General features: G+C 50.1%; 1 protein-coding gene across 1 annotated transcript in view; it reads left to right on the top strand.

Moving 5' to 3' along the window:
- The window catches only part of ZC3H3 (zinc finger CCCH-type containing 3), a 142,363-nt gene that overhangs the window by 41,456 nt on the left and 79,427 nt on the right, over nucleotides 1-21,480 (top strand). Inside the window, exon 4 of the mRNA XM_064507945.1 lies at nucleotides 16,219-16,375. Within this exon, the coding sequence (XP_064364015.1) occupies nucleotides 16,219-16,375 (157 nt within the window). The remainder of the gene's footprint in view (nucleotides 1-16,218; nucleotides 16,376-21,480) is intronic.

The raw sequence follows: 21,480 nt of genomic DNA, 5'->3' as shown, positions 1-21,480 counted from the left end.
AGGTTCACCTCCTGCTGACGTTAGCCATGGCAGAAGGAGAAGGGAGAGCGTGGTGGTTAAATCATTTCATCCGAGACTTGATTTTTGGACCTGTGTCCTCCTGTTTGCATAAGCGTAGTCCGTTTTAGGAACGTCTCCTGTAGACCCAGCATGTGAACTGGGTCAGGCCTCTCTTAGGACACCCAGGGCAACCAATTAACGATCTTCTTTATATCTTCTGTTGCTTAAAACTCATCTCATTTTGAAGGATGTTCAACAGATGATTTATAATGGGAGTAGCAGCTTTTGGGAAGTGTTTGCTGGGAACACGCTACCCCATCATGCTTTAACTAAAATGCCATGTGCAAGGTTTCCTTTGTCTTACCCCCTCCTTTTGAATTTTCTAGTTATTTTACCTACTTATCTATCTTGTTTTACATTACTCTGTGAATGTTTTATGCATAGGAGATATAAAAATGTAACATTTACTTCTCTGAGACTACAGGTCACATGGTGCTACCGTAGAAGAAATTATAAGGATGCTTTGTAAGACACCTCTATCAGTTTCTGCAGGAACCTCACCTGAAACTTCTTATTTCTTGGTCTTAAACCAAGCAGCAGCACAAGGTTTTTCATACTAGATTAGATTGTAAAGTTGGATATTCTGGCCCTGTGCCCGAGCAGCAGCCCATGCCTGGTTCTTTGGAGATCTAGCATGAAAGCTTGGTAGGTGTTAATGAAGTTCAGAGCTGGGCACCAAGTCCTTCAGTGCGCTGCCTTGTGGCACGCGTGTGGTCCCTATAGCGTCAGGGATTACGGTTTTATGGCTTGCACGTGGGCTTTACTGTGAGTTTCTGGTTCTTTTTATAGAGCTACTATTCTCAGGGTGCTTCGGAGAGGGGGTTTCTGACCTTTGAGCAAGAGGCTATCGAGTCCTGGAGCGGCGCAGAAAATGATCGAAAACCCTGTGTGTCTTTGCAAAGTGGCTTGTTCGGTGGCTCCCGTTAAAATTCAGGCTATTTTCTGATCCAGGGCATTTCTTGCTGGGGTGATTTGTCATTGCTGCGAGCTGGAGCTCTGCCGAGAGGTGTATTTTGATGCGGCGATCTGTCGCGTGTGCTTCCTTTGCATCTTGGCGTTGTCGGCAGGGGTGTCGAGGCACCGAGACCGGCAGGAGACCGCTCTACGCGCAGCCTGCATGGAGAAGCACCTTTGGATTAACTTTAGAAACAGGTAAAACCCCTTGCAGAAGGCGAGGAACTTGGGATGGGGGAATTTGGATCTTGATCTGATGGCGCTGGCAATAAATCTAAAATAGATACGGAGTGCGAGGTGGAAAATAAGCACAGGGAGGATTATGCAAATATGAAGTAACCTCAGCAACAGAGTATTTTATTAACTGATAATACTCAGCGCTAATTGTCTTCAGGAGCCTGTGCAAACATTAATTAAGCCGCTACCACCTGCGAGGTAGGTAAGGAGGGGGAATCCGTTTTACACGCACGGGAGCCGATGAGGCTGCTCTCTCCTCGAGCAGGATGCTTCAATCCACGCGCAACGGTGACTGCACCTCTGAGCAGTGTCACCGCGTGGGCAGGAGCTGGGGTAGGACGGCAGGACGCTGGAAGGGGACGACGTGCGTCTCTGTAAATGCCACTCTTTATACATGGGCCAGCTGAAAGACAGCTGTGTTGCGAGGCAGTAACGATTTTCACGGGGCTGCTCCGGAGTCGTATATTTATGACCTGTTAGCAAGGTCGGATTTCACCGTGACCACAAATGGTATGGTTTTGTTTATAATTAAAACCAGGCACGCTTTGCACCGGTACGGGATGCTGGTGCGGCAGCTTGGTACCCCAGCGAGGGTGCAGAGACCTGATATATCTGTGCTCGGCAAGGGAAAGGCTGTCTTGCTTTGAGGAGATGCTGTAGCCAGAGTGTGAAAACTGGTCCCATCAGAGTGGGAGCGGAGTGCTGCTCCGAATATTGTCCATGTTGAACCAAGACTAGAGGAGCGAGGGGGATTAGGTGAGGAGAAAATAAAGAAGGACTTGCTTCAGGACTTGTGGGGCTGTGTGGCTGGGGGGAAAGAAATGAGAAATCAACCTTTTCTCATTAGTCTTTGGAGGAGGAGGATGTTGAGGAAAAGGTTGTCGGAAAAGTGATGGCTTAGCTCTTTTCTATGTTGAACCCGAGCTAGAGCAAACACTGGTGTTGGCAGTGATGTTAAGGAGAGTTCCCAGGGAGAGAAACATCTGGAGCCTCCTGCTTAGAGTTTTGCCCCTCCGTCCTTTGGTAGGTGGAGATGGCGTAACAAGGAGTTGGAGATTTGCTTGAAAGAGGGGCCCAAGAAGGAAAGAAATTCAAGTTTCGCAGGAGATCTCTTGCTGGAAGCATGCATGTTTTTGTCCTTATGACATTCCTGTTAGATCTCCTCTCTGGAAATGAAAGACTTCGAGGAAGTTATTGAGGTTGCAACGAGCGTGCGGCGTCCAACACGGCACCCAACACAGCACCCCTCTGCATCACCCGGGCAGGCTGCAAGAGTGCCTCCTGCCCCAAAGACCTGAGACTATGTGTAATGACCTTGGTGAAGAGGGCAAGGATACAAAAAGTACTGTTAGACTGACATGTATCAAGGAGAAAGGAGCAGGTTTTCTTAGAAAGGTCTGGAGGGCGGGAGACCCAAAATAACAGCACTGCGAACTGGGACAGTTGTTTTTGCTGGAACAGCTTGGTAATAGTAGGAGGTTGGTCTGGGAATGTGGAGGGTGTCAGCCCTGCCATGGTGTCAGGTTGTCATTTGTTAGTATTTGTGCTTGTAGCCAAGTTGCTCTTCTGACTTTTTGGATGAACTTGTTGGTGTTAAAACTTGGAGAGTGGGATTTTCAAAAGCTCTTGAGGGCACCTCTCTGGGGGGTTTGTCCATCCTGCTTCTCAAGCTCTTTAGGAAACCGTAGTCATGCTCACTGGTGGGCTGTCACTGAACTATAAATAGTCCCTGCCTTTGTCTTTAGTCCCTTACTGGACTTCAGATTTTGGAAGAATGCAGCCGACAGTTGCAGAACGACCAAAAACCCAGCGAGGCTCCGACTGAGCCGATAGGTGCTCTGAGCTGCACCGTGGAGGCACTTCTCTCCCAAAAGGCTGTAAAGAGGACTGGTCCTCCTGCCTTATACGTGGAGGGAGGGTGGTCTGAGTGCCTCCCTGAGTCAGTAATTAACCTGCTCTTGTAATTACTTATTAGAGCTAGAGGTTTGAGAACAGTATTTAGAGCTGAAATGGAGACCTGGCAATCTTCTATGTGATTTCTTGCAGCTTTTTCTCATTGGCGCCTTTATTGGTGGTATTTCTGGCTCTGCTTTCATTTCTTTTCCTGGATCGAATGCTCATGATCCTGGGAAGCTGACACCTTGGGCTTCTCTCCTTGTGACCTTTCCTTAAATGCAGTAATGAAATAGCAGAGAAAGAAGGGCTTTAGGGGAAGACTCTTCTAAGTTAAATGATCTTCATTTATTGATTTAACCAACTCTAAGAGAAACTACTTGTCCCCTTCCTATGAAATGGGTCAGTATTTCTTGATATGCTTCCCCTCTGCAGGGAGACGCCGATAGTGCAGTCAGAACAGAAGATACCGTTTCTAAGGCATCTTTCCTTGCAGTTTTTTTTCTCGATAATTCTTCCTCTTGGAGATGTTGATGCTATTCCTCTGCTGGGCCCAATGGAGCCAGGTAGGCTGCTGTAGTCAGTCAGACTGTCGCCTAACTATTAAGTGCATGCTGAATTGCTTCTGGGTGGGGTGGAGGGACTTGGTAGGGGCACGGGCCTGACTCAGACCTACTGAAATCAGTGGAGGAGTTGCCTTAGCCCCTATCTCTGGGGTCGAGCAGGAGGAGGTCATGCTCCCTTTCTGTATATATGGTCACAGCTGTGTTCATCCTGCTTGTCTTGCTTCCTGGGGAAAATCCAGAGAGTTGCCCACAGCTGCCTCTACTCTGGCTGTCTTGGTACCTCCTCCTTTAGTGGAGAACTACGAGGAGAGCGAGCAGGTTACTCTTCATCCCTGGTTCATCTTCCCTCAGTCATGGAGACCCTCCTGTAGTGCCTGTCCGGGGTCGGTGTGGGTAAAGCTGTGGATCGTTGCGGGAGAGCTCAGCGCAGCGTTGAGGATGGGGTTTGGTGGGACTCCTGGCATGGCACGGAGCTTGGTCCCATTGCCTCACATGGTAGTGTGGGAACCACCGCCTCGCTGTGACTCCGGTGGGTATTATTAGAAATGTTGTGGTCACGTCTAAGCCACAGAAACTGCTCTTGGCATTTGAGTACCATTCACTGTAAAATTATCCCCCGAAGAGAGAGGGGGAAGCACGGTTGCTCGGGTGGTGAAAGGAGATCCGGATCTAGAGGCGGTTACGGCTCAGGATTTGTGCTGGGGAGTTTCCAAGGGCTCCGCGTTGTGAACCTGACCTCCCGTCTCGATGCCGTGCATGGAGTTACGGAGGACACGGCTGATCCCGAGAGGATTTATTTCTAGAGGGAGGCGGATGGTAGTTGTTTCTCCATCAGAAATGTGTATTTGGTTTAATAAAAAGCAAGAGCGCAAGCCCTTTCTCCTTGCGAGTACAGAAAACCCCTGTCGTGCTGTCAATAAAAAGATTACCTGACAGCCTAGAAAGGAAAATGAAAATTTATCAAATATTACCACCCCTGTGTAGAATGGCTTGTCAAACTCGGAGGCAGGAGAAGTGAGATTTCTTGTTCTCCTTTCCCTCTCCCGCACTGACATCGCTTGGCAATCCTGAGGAAGGGACAAGGGAAGCGTTGCACTCGCCTGTCACTCGGGGTTTAGAAAATTAGGTGTTTATTGGAGGCAGAAGGTAGGAACTACCAGAGGTTTTTAGTTACAGCACGAGACGCCGCTGCCTTCAACGCGTGCTGTCGGGAAGGAGAGCAAAGAATGACTGGTCTGGGCTGCGGGGATTGAAACCTGAACACAGAGCTCTCAACTGTGGGGTAAAGACAGGATTATTGACGTGCTTTCAGCTGGAAATGGAAATGTTTCCTCTCCGCTTCATTTTGACAGTTCTGCTGCAGACTGGGGCAGCAGTAGCGCTGTTAGTTGGGACCAGCTCACTTGTAGGTTTGAGCTTTCCTTATTGCGCTTTTATCATCGTTTATCATTGACTTCAGGAGCTGAAAAGCCACCAGCAGCATCGCTTTCCTCTTGGTTCCTCCTTCATGGCCACCAGCAGCCTGGCTTTCCTCCCAAACGGGCTGCGTGCCGTTGTCTCTGTGGTGTTACGCTAACGAACTGTGGCTGCAAGGGCCTTCAATCAAACTGAATGCGTGTGGGATCTGATGTAGCCTGGTGCTTATTTCAGATTTCATACTGAGAAATTGCTCACTTGGGCCATCCAGGTAGCCAGTGAACATTTCTTTCTTGCAATCCTCTGTTACATTTTCAGCGTAATAAATTCAGATCACCGTAAAGCCCTGTATGGACTTCAACAAAGCGAAGGTCTGGTAATGATGTTTCCATGATTTAAGTTCTCTTTCACTCTTCCTCCCCCCACCTTCCCGAAAAGGGCCCTTTACGTGGACCAGACCCAAGATGTCCATCTCTGGCGCAGGTTTTGGCACGTTCAGTTGCAGTTAGGACTTGGTCGTGTCTGTTCCTGCAGCTCTGACCACCAAGGTGGGATGGTGGTTAGGGCTTGGGTGTCTTTTGGTCCCATCTAGCCCCACACTGAGCATCCAGGGCTGCTGTATCACTGGAGTGCCACTGGGTCCTTTTTCTTCTAGCGCAGATGAGGCCATGGTCTTCGGGGATGTGGAAGAAGTGGATTTGGGGCAAAGTCGCCCACCTGTATCACCCAAATGGGGAAATACAGGCAAATAAACCACATGCACTGATAGCTGTGCATACTTCAGGCTAAAAAAACCACACCTTATTTTTAGCAACCTAATAGATATTTGCTCTACATAAATGAGGATATCTTTTTAAAACAAAAGCAGTGTTCTTCCTCCTCCCTTGACCTCTCCAAACTCTCCTGAGGTTCCAGTATGTGAGTTATCACACGCTGGTTGTGCGCACGGTGCCCTGAGTCTCTGATAGCAAGCCACGTGTGTGCCACTTCCAAAATCACGGATGGTTAAATGGCTCCAACCTTGTTTTGGAGAGCTTTCAAGGAGCAAAAACCTTTGCTTGTCATGTAAGATGCATTGGAAGAAATGTGGGAAAGTGCTGCCCCAAAGGATCCTGGTATGAAGGCCATAACAGAGCCTTCAAATCCTGGTCTCAGTGCAGGTTGATCTGTTGGGGGCTAGCTCAAATAAAGGGATTTGATCCCATAAACCAAACTTCCTTGGAGAGAGGTTGCCAAAATTGGAGGTGCTGTGTTGTTGTGGTCTGCTTGATGGATGTCCCAGCAGAGGTGCCGAGAGAGGTGGGGAGCCATGATAGCAATCGAGATCTGGTCTTTGGGAGACAGCTCCTCTTCTCCAGCCTGGGTTTCCCTTGGTACAGCCAAGTGCCTCCTTCACTCTCTATCTCCCTTCCCTTTCCATGGTGTGATTTCTGGGCAGGTTCTCGCGGTGTGCATCTCCAGCCGGCCATGGCAGCAGATGCTGGAGCGTGAAGGATAAGCTGTTTCTTCCCGCTGCCAAGGACCAGCATGATCTCAGTAGCTGCCTTTGGGTTTGGGGGGAATTTTGCTGCTTCCTTTGCCGTCGGGCAGCTGGCGGTGCCCGCTTCTGCTTCTTTCCCCAAATATGCTCTCTTGACTCAACGTTCAACCCAAGTCTTGACTCATTGGATCTTCTCTCCTTGGCTGCACCAAGAGAAAAGGGAAGGAGCTTACAGCGGATAAACATGCACCCAAACCCTCCAAAGCCCTCGCGTGTTGAAACAGCTGGGTTGGAGAAGTCACCTAAGCAAAGACACCCGCTTTTCCCTTCTCCCTTCCCATCCATTTTAGGCTTTGTAGAGCAATGGATAAAAGAGGGGGGAAAACACCCACCCACCATAATCTATAGCAACTGTCACCCGGCAAACTACTCCCATTTCATACAGATAGGTTAGGTGTCAGCCCGCGATCGATGGCCCTCGTACCATAATTATAAAAACTAGCGGGTTGTGTTGCTTGAGTGAGTTTAAGAAGAGTAGGGTCTCAATCTTTCCTCTAATAGGGCTTTGACAGTCGGCAGCGCAGAGGCTTCGTCTTAGTCTGACAGTGTTGTCATTAAACACCAGGTAGTGTGGAACAACAGGGAACACGGGTTCGGAGCGCCCGGGAACACGCGGCTTTGACAGGCGTTATTTGTCATCGCCGAGCTGCCCCAACTCCGCCGGCTGCCGTACGGGCGGCTGCTTAAAGTGACTTATTGCCCCTGTCTGCGGCTGCGGTTGTGATTTGATAATCGGTAAATGTTTGTCAAAGATGAATTCGCTCCCCGACGCGGCGCCGTGCCGGGGGAAGGCGAATGGGAGGCCGCGTGCGGGAGGATGCGCTGGGTGGGTCAGAGGACGGTGCCGGGGCAGGATGACGAAAACGGGAGGTTTCCCCACCACCGGGTCCTGCTCCCTTCGGCTTCCCGAAGCTTCCCGGGAGCTGCTGCGGCTCCGGGCTTTGCTTGGACGGGCCGTGCCGATGAGCACGGCCATGAGCATTTCTCTAAGTTTACAAAAGAGGGGAGTTAAAAGGAGCTTAACAACCCTGCCAGCTGCAAAGTTTTCCTCCGTTCAATGGAGTTTATATATGTTTTTTTCCCGCAGATGCAGGAGCTGGGATGGGGACTTCCCAAAGGGAATCTCGGGAAAGGTAAAAGCTGGGGGAAAGCAGCCTGGCCTTCGGTTTGACAAGCGCCTTTGAGGGCGGAGGGAAGCCTGATGGATGCAAATGTCTCATCATTAAATTCAGGACCAGAAAAGCCATCCGTAAGGCCCCAGCGCGAGCCAGTGCGCTGCCTGCCACGTGCCCTCGGCTGCTCACCGCGGCGGAGGGGCCGCACGGCCTCCCTCCGTACCCGGGCGTGCGCCGGGCTTTACGCTGGGGTTTGAAGTGCCGCAAACCATCAAGCGCAGGAAAAGTGGAGTGATTTATTAGACTCATAAAAATGCACACTTTGTTATTCCAGCCGTCTCGCGCCTGCAGCTTGTTAGGACGCGAGGCCCTGGCAGCTCCCGCCGCGACGCTGGGGGGCCGGGGGCATTTATCAGCTCCCCCTGCCTCCGCTGCCGTCCCCGGGCTCATTTAGAGGAATGGCCCCGGCTCCTGGAAACACATTAATAATCATTCGCCCAAGGAAGGGGGGGAGAAGCCAAAGCCCTCTTTTGTTATAATAATAAGGGTTGTGTTTGAACAAGGCCTAATGCTCCAGGGACCCATTCGGGCTCTTTAGCTGGGGCTTTATCAGGGAAATGTGTGTTTAGTGTATTCACTGTGACCGACTGCCTCCCGTGATCCCGGCGGATAACGCACGGGCTCTGCTGAGCCGGCCGCCGGCTCTGCCAGTGCTGCCGTGTTTGGCTGGGGCGGTCCGGGACCTCGCGCCAGCCGTCGGAGGCGGGATGCCGGAGCGATGGGCACGCGGCGGAGCTGAGAGACAGCGCTGGGGCGGTGAGAAGACCCGAGGACCATGCGCCTTCTTGAGCAAACGGAGAAAAGGCAGCGTGATGTCGTCGTCCTTCCCCCAGCAGCACTCTGCTGGGATCTGTTGGTGCGTCTCTGTCTTGCTATGAAGGGGGAAGCCAAGACGCCGGGGCAGATGGCCGCGTCTGAGTCCTGCCCCTCGCGGCTCAGCTGGAAAAGGTGATCCGATCCATCAGCCGCGTGCTTCCGATTCAAGCGACTGTGAACTGCTGGGAAGTGCTTTCTTTGCCTTTGGGATGAGAGGTGTCGTGTTACACCCAGCCTGTTACTGCAAGGCATCTGCCTGCTTGCAAGCGTTGCTCAGGAAGGGAAAAGTTTGTCTCACCGCCGAAGTCATTCGGGCAAACCCCCGAAACGTGTGGCAGAAATACTTGTAGAGTAGCTGCTGGTGTTGCGAGGGAAGATAACTCATCTGTGCCCATCTGCGGAGCGCCAGGGATCCGCGCCTGCAAGGGATGCAAAATCCTGCGAGCAGACGGTTTCCTGCTAGATGGAGGACGGCGAGTGCACGCCGTGATGTACAACGTGCTGACGCCGGGCGGGTAATGGGCTACCAATCATCGGTAAAGATCTGCGTGCATTAAATCAGTGTTAGCCTTTTGAGGACCAGGAGACATACATCATGAATCTTCAGCGCAAGATTTACATGCCTAATTTAGTATGATAAAAAAAAAAAAAAAAATCCCTGGCAGTGCAGTCCGGGGAATTGGCACTCACATCGTCATGAGGATTTTCACCATTAGCCTGGAGAGTGTCTAACTTGCTTGGGTTTTGTGGTGTTTGTTGGATTTGGTCCAGCCGGGATGCTGGCCCCGAGCACCGTTAGTGCCGTGTTGGCAGGTAGGGAGAGCAAAACCTCCCGAATAAACCAGATCTGATAAACCTCCTTCATACGTGGCATCTCCATACCAGGAGCGTTTCGGTAGGATCTCCAGTAGTGAACAAATAAGAGATGACGGTTGCCGTAGCCAGATGCCTGTATCGTGCCGTCTACGGAGACAAGACACGGATGGATGGGTAGAGGAGAGCGGAGGAGTCTGGAGAGACCAAAGATGGGTGGATTGATCAGAAAGACAGATAGGTGGATCTGAGCTGAATTAAATCTGTGTTCCTGGCTTTCTCTGCACGAATATGCATGTGGTCGCTCTCACTGGGTAACTTTAGTTGGTGAAGGATGGTTACGGGGAGGTGCTGGCGAGAGGAATGGTTTCGTTGGGGACAGCTTTGTGATCTTTGCCACTCGTCTATTCCGGGTTGCAGGCTTGACCGTGAATTTGTTGAGGCTGTCCCTGGATCCAGCTGTTCGCAGATGTGTAAGACAGTGGCAAGGTGCATGAGGCATAGTTATATTTTATATATCATGTTGCTGAAGTTTCCTGTTAAACAGCAGTGAACTTGGAAAAATCCAGCCCTCGGTCCATCCAGCACCTCCCTGCAGAGCAGCCTGTTGCCCTTCTGAGCTTCTTCACTGTACAGGTTGGAAACCCAGTCAACGGGAAATGCACGGTGGTTTCTTCTCCCCTGTTTTTTGTGTGTGGGAGGTATTTCAATGCCATTCTCTAGCACAGAGGTGAAAAAGGGTCCGCAGCAGTAGCAACTTCGTGTGATGAGTAGTTCTTCAGTTTTTGAACTTGTTCTTGTGCAACGCAGCAACAAACTACAAGGGGGTGCAGGTCTTTGGGCCTTTCTGGAAGCGGCCAGGTGTTCCTGGGTCTTTTGTAGTAGCGTTTTCCAGGGAGTTTCTTGGAGCTTTCTGATTTTTTTTGGCTGCTGCTTCTCATCCTGCTGCCCTTCCCTTTCCTCCTTTCACGCTTGCAGGTGATGTTTCCTAGCTGATAGTACTCTCCTTGCCGTTTCCTCGCCCTGCTTCCTCGGATGCTCTCCTCGCTTTTCTTCCCTATGTCCTTCTTCTCAGGAGTTAAAGGATCATTTGGCTCCCATGCACCTGGGCTGAGGCCCAGGAGCATGTTCTTGCAGGACAACACTACCTGGACTTGCTTGATGGCCAGACTGGTGTTGAACAGAGAATTGGGAGATTTTTGAGAATCATAATGGTTTTGAACTGGATCCCGAGGTACTCGATGAAAGGGGAGCTGTGTCTCACCAGGGATGATTAGACTCCATCTGACATCTGGAAAATACCCTACAGTCAAGTGTAATTCCAGTTCCCATCCTGTAAAGATTTTACTCCGTTGCGGGTTAGGGCCATACTCCAAGTCAGACTGTTGCCAAAAAGCCTAAATGAAAAGCTCCTGATTGAAGCTGGTTTTGGAAGTGTTATTGCTCAGTCTGTGCCCTGCAGCTTGGAAAATGGGATTGTTCTCCACTTCGTTTAAACTTGGTAATGAATACCTTTAAGTAGCGCACCCTTTCTCGGGAGGATGGACCTCATTGCAACCAGACCTGAGGAGGAAAAAGCAGGCAATCTTATGAAGAGGGAGAATAAATCTATCCTCAAATGAAAGCAGGCTTTTTATACAAGCTTGGTAAGTGTTGTTCTTTTTGTTTGCTGTCTCCAAAGCAAGAGAATGTGGCTTGGTGGCCTGAGACCCTGAGCTTGGGCATGGTGAAACCGCAGGAGCTGAGCTCTGCGTCCCCATTGGGTCTAAGGCAAGCTGGGTCTTAACTTAGTATTACTAAGTTTTCCTTTAAAAAAAACCTCTGGAAGACAAACTTGTGGCCTTTCAGGCTCTGACTTTTCTTAGATATCCTTCTGAGACCTTTTCATTCCCCTCTCTGGTGTAGTGAAACGTTGTATGAAGGAGTTTCCCTCAGACTCCAGTCTTCTCAGGAGCTGCTGAACTCTGCCTTGGGGAGTTTTTGAGAGCTTCATTGCCCAGCTTAATGGGAAAATCCTTTCCCCGCTGTTTCCCTGTTTCCACGAACCAGAAGTCTCGTTGGTTTTGCTTAAAGCCGGTTGCAAAACTGAAATATTTGGTGTGCACATGCAGTCCATTTTAATACTATAGGTGGATTTTTTTTTAATGCCTTCCCTGCTAAAATGAGTGTCTCCGCAGAGTTGATCTCCAGCAAGTGCCATCTCGCCAACGTGTTGTCACTGCTGAGTTCCCCAGCTTCATCCTTGCCTGCGCTCCATTCAACTAAGGAATTAGTGAAGCAGATTTGGTATTAATTCCCCAAATGTCTCCAGCTGAAGGCGATGGCTGTGCTGGGCAAATACTGGGATGCACTCGAAGCCCCCCAAAACACTGCGGTTGCAAAGCCGGTGCCGCCGTTGTCCCCGGCGGACGGTGCCGTCTGAGCGGCAGCCGTGCTCGGGGTCGCAGGTAAAAGCGCTTTTGATCAATTGGGTTTATTTCCTATCAAGCAGCAGTTCGTGATCATAAACCATCGTTTACATTCTGGCGTAAATAGCCGTCGCTCTTGGAAGAGCTCACAACCGAATGAGTGTGGAAATTAAATTCCCCCTCCGCAGCCGAAGGCTGGTCCTTTCGGAAGCAGATTCCAGGAGCAATATAATTAACCTCTTGCTGTGCCATTCTGCGCGAACATATTGAACATGCTCTGTGATAATCACCCCCTAATACCGGTGTCTGCTTTCACACTGGATTCGTAACAGTATTACAGTAATCCCGGAGCCTTTTGTTAACTCCGGGGACTCAGCGGAGTGGTACCCGGGAAAAAAGCCGTCCGTGCCATGCAGCTCGGCGCTGGCGGTTTGCAGAAGTGTCCGGTGTGACATGCGGCACCGAAATGAGTGGCAGTCAGGGCAGGGGTGTCCGAGCGGTGATGAAACTTTATCCAGATTAACCCCCAGATCTGGCCATGTTGTTCAGACAGAGGGATTTTAAATGATAAACCAGCTTGGGAAGATGTTTGGGATTATTATTTTTCCCTTTTAAAAATATCGTAATTCTTAACGTGCTTAAATGACGCAATGCTTTACAATTTACGGCATTTTTGGAAAAAGAAAAAATTACGTACGTGGCATGTTGCATCTTCTAAGCGCCTTGCAAAGCTTTGTAACAGACCCTACGGCAAAGTGAGGTTTTGGTATGTCATTTTCTTGCGTTTTCCTTTAAAGAAATGTAGCTTAAAGCATGCCTCGGCCAAGCCACCCATTTCACAGGTGGGAAAACCAAGATAGGAGAAGGGATGGGATTTCGGGGTGTGACTTCCTGGATTTCTAGGTTCCCCTCCCGTTCTGATGCCGTGACGTCCCGTCTCTTTAGAGATGAAATTCGGGTCACCGGCGTTTCCCCCAGCGAAGCATCTCTGGGAAGGTGCAGGAGAAGAGGTCCTCAGCTGTAGGAGAAGAGGTAGCACGAGGCAGAACGTGCCTAACTGAGCGCGCGTGCTGCAAGAGGGCGATTTTTGCGAGCCAGAAACAGGGGTTGGACCGGGAGGAGAGCTGTAGGGGTAAGAGATTTGCTGTGTGTAAAAGCAGATCGTTCCCTGCATCCGATTTCGGCTTGGCGTAGGGAGGCGTGCACGGTTTTGGGCAAAAATTAAAACCTTTTATCAGCTTTCATGCAGGTAACGCTGATTTTTCCCACTTTGTATTTAGAAAAAAACGGGGGGAAGCTCAGGCTACTGCTTTTGGCTGCTGAAACTCCATTAATTTGGGGGAGACGGAGAATGGAAGCGCGAGACGGCTCGGCGCGGATGGAGAAGGTGCAAGCTCGGCGCACGGCGTCCCGACGTGATTCAAGGGCGCTGGCAAAGCGAGGGCTCGGGATCGCGCGCCGATGGACCGTGGCTGTCGCTCCGGTTTGCTCTCCCCGCGCACAGGGACTGTTTCTAGGTCGGCGGTGGGAGAATGGAGGGTTTTTGCAGGTTTTCATCTCTGGCCCCTCGCTGCGGGTGCCGACGGCCCGGAGCAAAGCACCAGCTCAGCAGCGCGGGTGCCCGCCCCGGCTGATAAATGGGGCTCATATCCCATTCAAACACGATGCAAGCAGGGTGGTTTTTTGTGTGTGTGGTTTTTTTTTTCTTGCAGTTTGTCTTCCCGTGCGGCCGTAAAGTTTTTAATTAGGAAAGCTAATGAGATCGATTAGTCATTAGAAGTGACCTCTGGATCCGCGCGCGGCGCGGGCGGGTGTGCGCCGGGCTGATAACGGGGGACGCCGGGGTATTGTTTGCAATAAAAGCGGAAAGTGCTTGATTTGAGTGAAACGTGCCACGGGGAATACATCATGCGGAGAGCGAAAAAATTACAGCCCTGGGAGCCTGTAATGAAGGGAATTAAACCAACAGCCTATCTAAATAACATGATTATCTACACAAAACCCCTCCGCTTGCAAGGAATAATAGGAAAGCGAGCTCTTCGGAGAGGCGCTTTCAGGACGCCGTTCGCGCCGGCGCCTGGATTTGGCACCCAATTACTGCCGGGGGACCAGGCGAGAGCCCCGGTGCCACGGTAATTCGGCACATGGATTTGTGACCCCAGGGCTTGCAAAGGGGCGAAAAAAAGTGTCGGTGGGGCATTCTGCAAATTCCCAGCTTGATAATTTTGTCATTTCCAGCAAAGCCTGGGTGCTCCCGGGAGTCTTGTTCACAAACCGCCAGTGCTGCGAGGATGTAGCTGCTTTTGGGATGTGCTCGGCCCCGCAGAGACTTGCACGTCCCCCCTTTTGTGGTTCCCGTTTTGCGAACCTGAATACAGTTCTCTGAAGCAAAACCGACTTTGCCGTTGAATGGGAAGTAATTATGATTTTAATTAGAGCGCGCTCTAAATTTGCAAAAGGGCTTTGCAAATCCATGCGTCGACGCTGTCGCTGCCCCGACAAATTTAGTCTAACGCAAAAGTTCCTGGGCAGGGAAACAGAATGATTTTTAAAAAAAAAAAACTAGTTTGCTTTGTGTCCTTTTTTCCTCCTCTTTTCTTCCTCACTTTTAAGGCTGTAGATGTTTGCAGTTTCTCGGGCCGATGTCTCTCGGGCTGCAGTTGCTGCATCCGCAGTGCTGCGTTTCTGCATCGTTTCCCGCGGTTCTGAGCGCGGGAAACTTGGGAGGGAGCGCGGGAAACTTGGGAGGGAGCCCGGGTTTCCTCCCCGTTGCTTAACGCCTGCAGTCGCTTACTGGTTTTATGCCTTCCTAATTGCCGTGTTTGAAAGCGTTTTTCAAATCCCAGCTCTTTGGAGGCTGCGTTAATCCGGGGAGGCTGAATATCTGGGTAGCGAGGCGCTTTTAGTGCAAAAAGAAACAAGCCGGTTTCTCTTATCCTCCTTCCTTCGTTGCGGGGAGTATTTGATTAATAAATTTTGTTTTTTGTGCCTCTTCGTTAGGATGAACTCTGGTGATTTACCCATCGGCAGAGAGCCTGCTCTGCTCCTGCACCACCTCGGAGGTTTTAACTCCTTGGCGGAGCTTGGGAGTGCGAATCCAGGCTGCAGACGGACGTTTTATCCCTCCGGAGCCCAACGTGAGGCACTGGCTTGTTTGCAAACAGACATGAAGGAAAGAAATTCTCTATATTTAACTGCTAACTGTTATCACCACTGCGAGGAGGGGAAAGCTGCTCCGTCTGTTCTTAGGGGACAAAATCAGCTCGAAAACGTCATTGCTGATTTTTTGCCTTTAGACGCAGCGACAGCATCTTATTACCAGTTTACCTGGGAAACTCCCCAGTTCTCCCTTCTCCCGCAACATGGGACGGGTGCGACATTTTCAGGGAAAATAATGATTCCGGTTTTCCCCTCTGAACCTTGCAATAATTTTAATTAGAGTATCTCCAAGAAAAACAGCCGGCCCTTTAAATCAGTTATAAAAGCAGAAGACTTAGTCTCAGCATGTAGTGTCAGCTTTAATTATCTGGGCAGTTATAGCTGTATGTTATAAAAGTCAGGCAATTAGATGCATTCCTTAAAGCCGCGGAAAAAAATTGCTAGCTATCAAGCGGAGGAAAACCAGAGTCAAACATATATCTGTTAATTGCATGAAGCATTCAGCAGAATAGACTGGTGTGCGGGTCGTATTGCAAAATATTCTGAAAACGGGCATGATTAAATGCATAAATCTGGTCTGAATGAAGAAGTTGGGGATCAAGGTATTGCCTGTGAATGTGCTCGGATGCCTCCAAGGGCTGCGGGCCGTCGGGAGGCTCAAACGTTGCTGCTCAGAGCTACGCGGCAGGGAAAGCGCCTGCTTTGGTTGGGAGCGTGCGGGAGGAGATGTTACCCAGGATTAAAAATATCTGGGGCCGGTTTGGCTGGCCAAACTGCTGCTTCGCCCTCGGAGAGATTCGCCCGACTCTCTCCCTTGGTTTCCTGCGTACTCGGGGCTCTGCTCGCCGTCGTTGCTGAAACTTTTGAGCCGCTCGGTTGAGCTGCGGGAGGCTTGATGCTCTGAGCCTGCAAATACTCATTTGCAGCAGCTGATGGTCTCCCCGATGCAGCTCTGATGAAGTCAAACACCCCGAAACCCCTCTGAGCATTTCTGCTGTTGCCATGCTTGACATTGCTGTGTTGCCTCCTAAGCCCTTGGGGGTCCTTTTGCTGTCTGAAGCTGGACCAGGTGGGCTCTCCCTAGGACATAGGTCGTGTAGGTCTCTTGTCCCATCCACAGCTTCTCCTCCTCAGCGTGCACCTCAATTTCAGGCCTGTTTTTCCTGTTTGCTGTCTTGCAGGTGCCAATCTGCACTTTGTACGGAGCCCCCCGGGCAGCAAGGTGATAAAGACTCGCTACAGGATAGTGAAGAAGAACGTGGTTTCTTCCATGGGTTCCTTATCGTCCTTCAACAGCCCTGTTCCCACCTGGAAGACGAGGCGCCTTGCAACATCCAGGTAACTCTCCTAACAGTCCCGCCAATGCAGCTGGTGGGGACCTAGGACCCGTTAGCTTTAAGGGCTGAACCACACTGCTTTGTTATATTCCTGTTGTATAGCAGTCACAAGAATTACTTAATTTCTCTATTTGTTTAGCTGCTTCTGTGCAGAATTTGTTGACTTAAAGTGTAAAATCTTGTTAGTAATCATGTTAGCCTGAGTCGAGCTGGTGGCAAAAGCTTATCACAGTCTGTTACTTCGTATTTATTCCGCATTTGAATTAATTGTTTCCATGAACCAGTTAAATAAGCTATAAGGAAGCTGAGTAAATGCGTATGGCTCTTTACAGCCAACTTAAGGAAACTTGCTGCGTGTTTTGGAGGTAGACGGGTCCTGTCAATAAAGCATGGGTCAAGCCTGCTACCGAGATGAGGCTTGCCCTCCTCTCCATAACGTTATCACCAGTGTTGGTGCTAAGAAGGAGCTTATGGAAAGCGGGTTAGAGGCAGAGGGCAGAGGACCACTCAGGCGGTCAGCGCAGGCACAGACTTGCTTCTTCACGTGTTATCTGGATGGATGGAGCATGCTCAGGAAGGGCGTCACGGCTGCTTTAGCAAGGGACGGTGGTGGACTTCTTGTTCTGCCCTCTGAGTCTTCTTGAGTTGAGTGTGCAGACTTCTGTATTTCAGCTACAAGTGAACTGCGGTCACATTTGTGTCGACTGGAGACTCTGCCAGTTGGTGAGCTCAGCGTGCCTAAAATCCCTCTCTGCCAGACAGCAGGGCTAGGGGAGGCCTCCGAGGAGAGCCGTGGTGGCCCAAGTCCCCCTTGGGTCCAGCTGGTGCATTGGTGTCATCCCTCCTTGCAGCCTCTTGGTTTGAGACGTGTGCTGGGGACACCACTGCTCTACTTTCAGGCACTTCAGCAAACCTCCAGGTCATGGGACTAGACCCGTAATTATCTAATGGAGCATGTTACCAAAGAACGTTTCAGAGACCAAGGCAAAATCTAGAAATTGTGTGTGAACAAGGGGTGTCGCGATAACCGATGCTGTTAAAAATGAGGCTATCAGAACCCATGGTTTTGGCCATAATTCAGATCCTGCTATTCCTGAGATAAGGCTGAGAGTGGCTTATTCCACATCTGCACATTACTTCTTCCTCCTCCTCCTGAAATGCTGATTTGTCAGAGGTAGTGTGCTGGGTAAGGACAATTTGGCTCTGCTCCAGTATGACCTTGCCTATTTTTCTTCTTTTGAGTGTAGCAAACCCGTAGAGCTGGAGGACGCTGGGGATTGTCCCCTACCATCGGCTCCTCTGATGGAGCAGCTACTACCGTTAACAACATCAACGCTCTGCTCAGGATGGTTTCTTCCAAGGGTTATTTCCTTCCTGTCTTCACACAGTGCTCCAAGGATTGACTGCTTTCGTGATGTGTGCTGGCTTTTACGGAGAGGCAGAGATCGCCGTGATTGTTTTTAGAGCCAAACTTTGCTCATTTTTTTTCCCTACACTAAGTGAAGTTGGCTCAGAGTTTCACAAAGGTTCATATTTGAGTGGAGGATTGTTTTTGGGACAACTTGAGGGCAATGAGGCAAAGTACTAGGAAAACAGATTTAAAAAAAGAAAAGCAACTGTTTATTTTCAGAACAGTTGTTATTTCTTTTTAATTTAGAGTTAAGTCTGTTATTTCTTCCTGTTATGCCAAAAGATCTTAGTTTAGAAACTGCTAGTCTGGCTTTATTATACTGGTCTCAGTTTCAAAGTGCCTCTTCTCTCTCATATGGAAAATGTGGGATCCTTTTGGGAGGAATGGTTGATTTCTCTCCAGATGTTTAGAAGCTGAAGGCTTTATGAAAACTGTGACTCATGTCCCAGGGGCTGGAGAAATGGGAATGCAGAGAAGACGGGAATGTCGTGAGCTCCAGTCTGACCCCAGCTTAGTGTCTCCTGCTTGGTAGCACAGGGAGCTCTTGGACCTAAGGCTGCAGTCACTTGCCTGGGCTTCCTCCTACTCCTTCTTCACCTTTTACTTTCACTTTAATATCTTTCCACCTTTTTTCTAGTCCTGCGATCCCCACATCTCCTCTAACTCCTCTCAAAAAGCATCTGTTTTGCTTCCTTTGGTACGGCTGCTGCTCTACTTATAGGTGCCACCTCCGGCGTAAGGAAGAGTCCTCCATTCACATCCATTTCAGCTCCTTGGGGCCAACTTCCCTGCTTTTCCCTTTCAACAGACAAACCACAAATTCTTTCTCCTACTCCTTGATCTTGCATTTGTGTTGAACCGATGTACCATATGTTTGCATCTTATCAGCCAGATAGAGTCCTGGTTTGCCTGCTGCTGTCACGCAATGATAGAGAGCCAAACCATCCAACGTGTAATTGTTCTGTTTCTTCTTTGGCCCAAATAGAAGCTTTTTTTTGTTTGTTTGTGTTTTAAAGCATGGCTTTTGTATCATGAATTTACAAGTATATTATGGTAAAATCTTAAATTGTATTGCTTCTCGGAGGTTCATAATTTGCTGCTGGTAATTACAGTGCCTGGTATTTTGTGTGCAAATGAAGATTTGTTTCTCGCAGCTTGTAATCTCCTCCTGTTTTCTCCTGCAGCGTTGTTGTAATACTGGCTCTGTCTGCTTCTGGTCACTCCCACGGTGACAGTCCCTGGTGGTGGCAGATGCTTCGGGGGCCAGGGAGAAAAGTAGGAAATACCTTTGTAAATGTAGCAGGGGCGCTGGCTGAACAGCAGCCAAGCAAACGCTCACGGATAAATGATTTTCAGATCAGTTGCGGGGTTATATGTAAAGTCACTTCCGTAGTTAAGTCTCGATGTGCTTCAGTTATGAAGTTACCCTGATAATCACAGAAGGGTTGAGGTCGGCAGGGACCTCTGGAGATCACCTAGTCCAACCCCTCTGCTCAAGCAGGGTCACCCAGAGCACGTTGCCTAGGATTGTGTCCAGACAGGTTTTGACCATCTCCAAGGATGGAGACTCCACGACCTCTCTGGGCAACCTGCACCAGTGCTGTCACCCTCACAGTAAAGAAGTTTTTTCTCATGTTGAAGTAACGTCTGTATGGATGCGTTCCTCCTGGTGATGGGTTTGTAATGGGGTTGTCTGCGGCCCAGCCTTGCCTCTCCTTACCCTTGGCTGTCTGTCCGGTGCCTGAGGGCATCTCCAGGCCCTTTGTATGGCCGTGGCCCAGGAGCTGAGCACGGCAGATTGCCCCCAGTGGGTGCTCTCACCCCCGTGTTGGCCTTGAGCTCGTCCTTCCTGGCCTCTGGCTGGGAAGCGTCTCCCTTCTCTGGTCCTGAACCGGCAGGTCTGAGCAAATTTGCTCCTTTATTTAAATGCATTAAGGGGCCCTACGTGGAAACGGTTGGTCCTGGCTTTGTGGTTGTGATGCCCGTTCTCCCTCTGTTACTGCCTTCGCTGCAAACGCTGCCCTTTTGTCGAGAAGGCCGCGAGCAGATTGATTTTTCTCTCCGTTTTTTGTGAGCATGAAACGCTCTGCGAGGCATCTGGACAAAACTGCTGTTTCAGTGTCTCCGCATTTAATGTTTCCCTCTCCGGAGCCTTGAAAGAGGAAACGTGAGCCAGGCCAGGCTCGTCCTGCTCCATAACCATCCCAGTTTTATTCCTGGGAGGGGAATTTGCATCTCGGCCATACTCTTGGTTGAGTGGATGAGGTTCTGCAATCGCTTTCCCAGCCGGTGAAACACGACGGGAGGGGAAGGGGCTTCGGCAGCGATTGGGGCAGGAACTGCAGGGCCCAGCAAGCCGCCTCGCGCGGGCATTTCTCCAGAGCACGAATCTCACTGTCCTGCCGCCAGCGGCCGAGACGCTTGTCGAGTAATTTTATCCGTATTAATCTTTGACTTCATTAAATGACGCGGGTTTAGATCTTACGGCTGTTTCAGGCAAATCTTGATAAAATGCCATCAGCAAATTAAAACAATTATATTTTCAAGAAGTGATAAATCTCGTATTCGGTCTGCCTATTACCTTCGTTGTGTGTGATCAATCATCTGGACTGTCTGGCGAAAGCACATGGCAAATGCTTCTCCCGTGCTTTTTTACCTTTTTTTTTTCTCGCGCTCCACTGTTGATCTCATCCTCTTGGATGTGTAATGTGAAATGAAGCGTTGGGCTGGGAGCTGCTTTCCGAGGAAGGGAGGGGAAGTCCAGGCATTTGGATAGCTGGAACCTGCTCAGGATTAGGTGCTCCAGGAGGGATCTACCCGCCCTGTCCCAGCTGCGGCGTTGAAGTGGGATGGGGAGATTCCTCTTCTCCTTTCTGGTGGCTCAACAACGTTGTTTGAGACAAATTTGGATCTTGTTGCCTATTTGGAAAAAGAGCTTGTTTTGAAAAAGGTCTAATTTGGAGCTACAAAAAGCAGCCTGGTCCTGCTGTCTTCGCTTCTGATCTCCAAGGAGTGGCAGTCACAGCTCCGCGTCCTGTTTTTCTGCTTGTGATTTATTGACTTATCTTTGCTCCCAAATATTTGCAATTTTGTGTAAGTACAGAGCAATCATCCCCGCAGCGCTTCTATCCCGGCTGGGGCTGCCGGCTGCTGAGGCAGCACGTATGGACCACACGTGGGACCAGCAGAGCTCCGGGAGATGCTCTTGGGGACAGGAGTGCATCTGGCTTGACGGGTGTCTCCTGCCATCCCTGCGTAGCAGCCAGCGCTGGCTGTCAAAGCGGCGGGCAGCTTTTGGGGGTGAGGGTGGTGTGAAGCATCGTCTTCCCTCTGAGCTTGCGGCTTTTTCCCAGGAACCGTGCTGCCGTTTGCAGCAAGGAGCCTTGCTGGCCGCCGGTATGGCCAGCAAACTCAGTAGGCTGCGACGGCGATGGACGCGTCCCTGGGAAACGCGAGTGATGGGGTGAGTCGCTCCTGGTCCCGCAGGTCCCCCCGCTAATCCCTCGACGGCGAGCTGCTTTCCCCTTTACTGCTGGGTTGCATTAAACTTCGCCCCGCTGCTGACTTTTCTGGAGGCAATAGATGGGAGTATATTTTAAATTAATTTTACTACACTTTTTGTAATATTTTTGTTTTAAATGGATTTATAAGCAACTTGGGGGCTATTTCTCCAAATTTATGAAGATAATTTTCAC

This window comes from Dromaius novaehollandiae, chromosome 2 (assembly GCF_036370855.1).
Source record: "Dromaius novaehollandiae isolate bDroNov1 chromosome 2, bDroNov1.hap1, whole genome shotgun sequence".
NCBI lineage: Eukaryota > Metazoa > Chordata > Aves > Casuariiformes > Dromaiidae > Dromaius > Dromaius novaehollandiae.
This window is presented reverse-complemented; position numbering and strand designations above follow the sequence as displayed.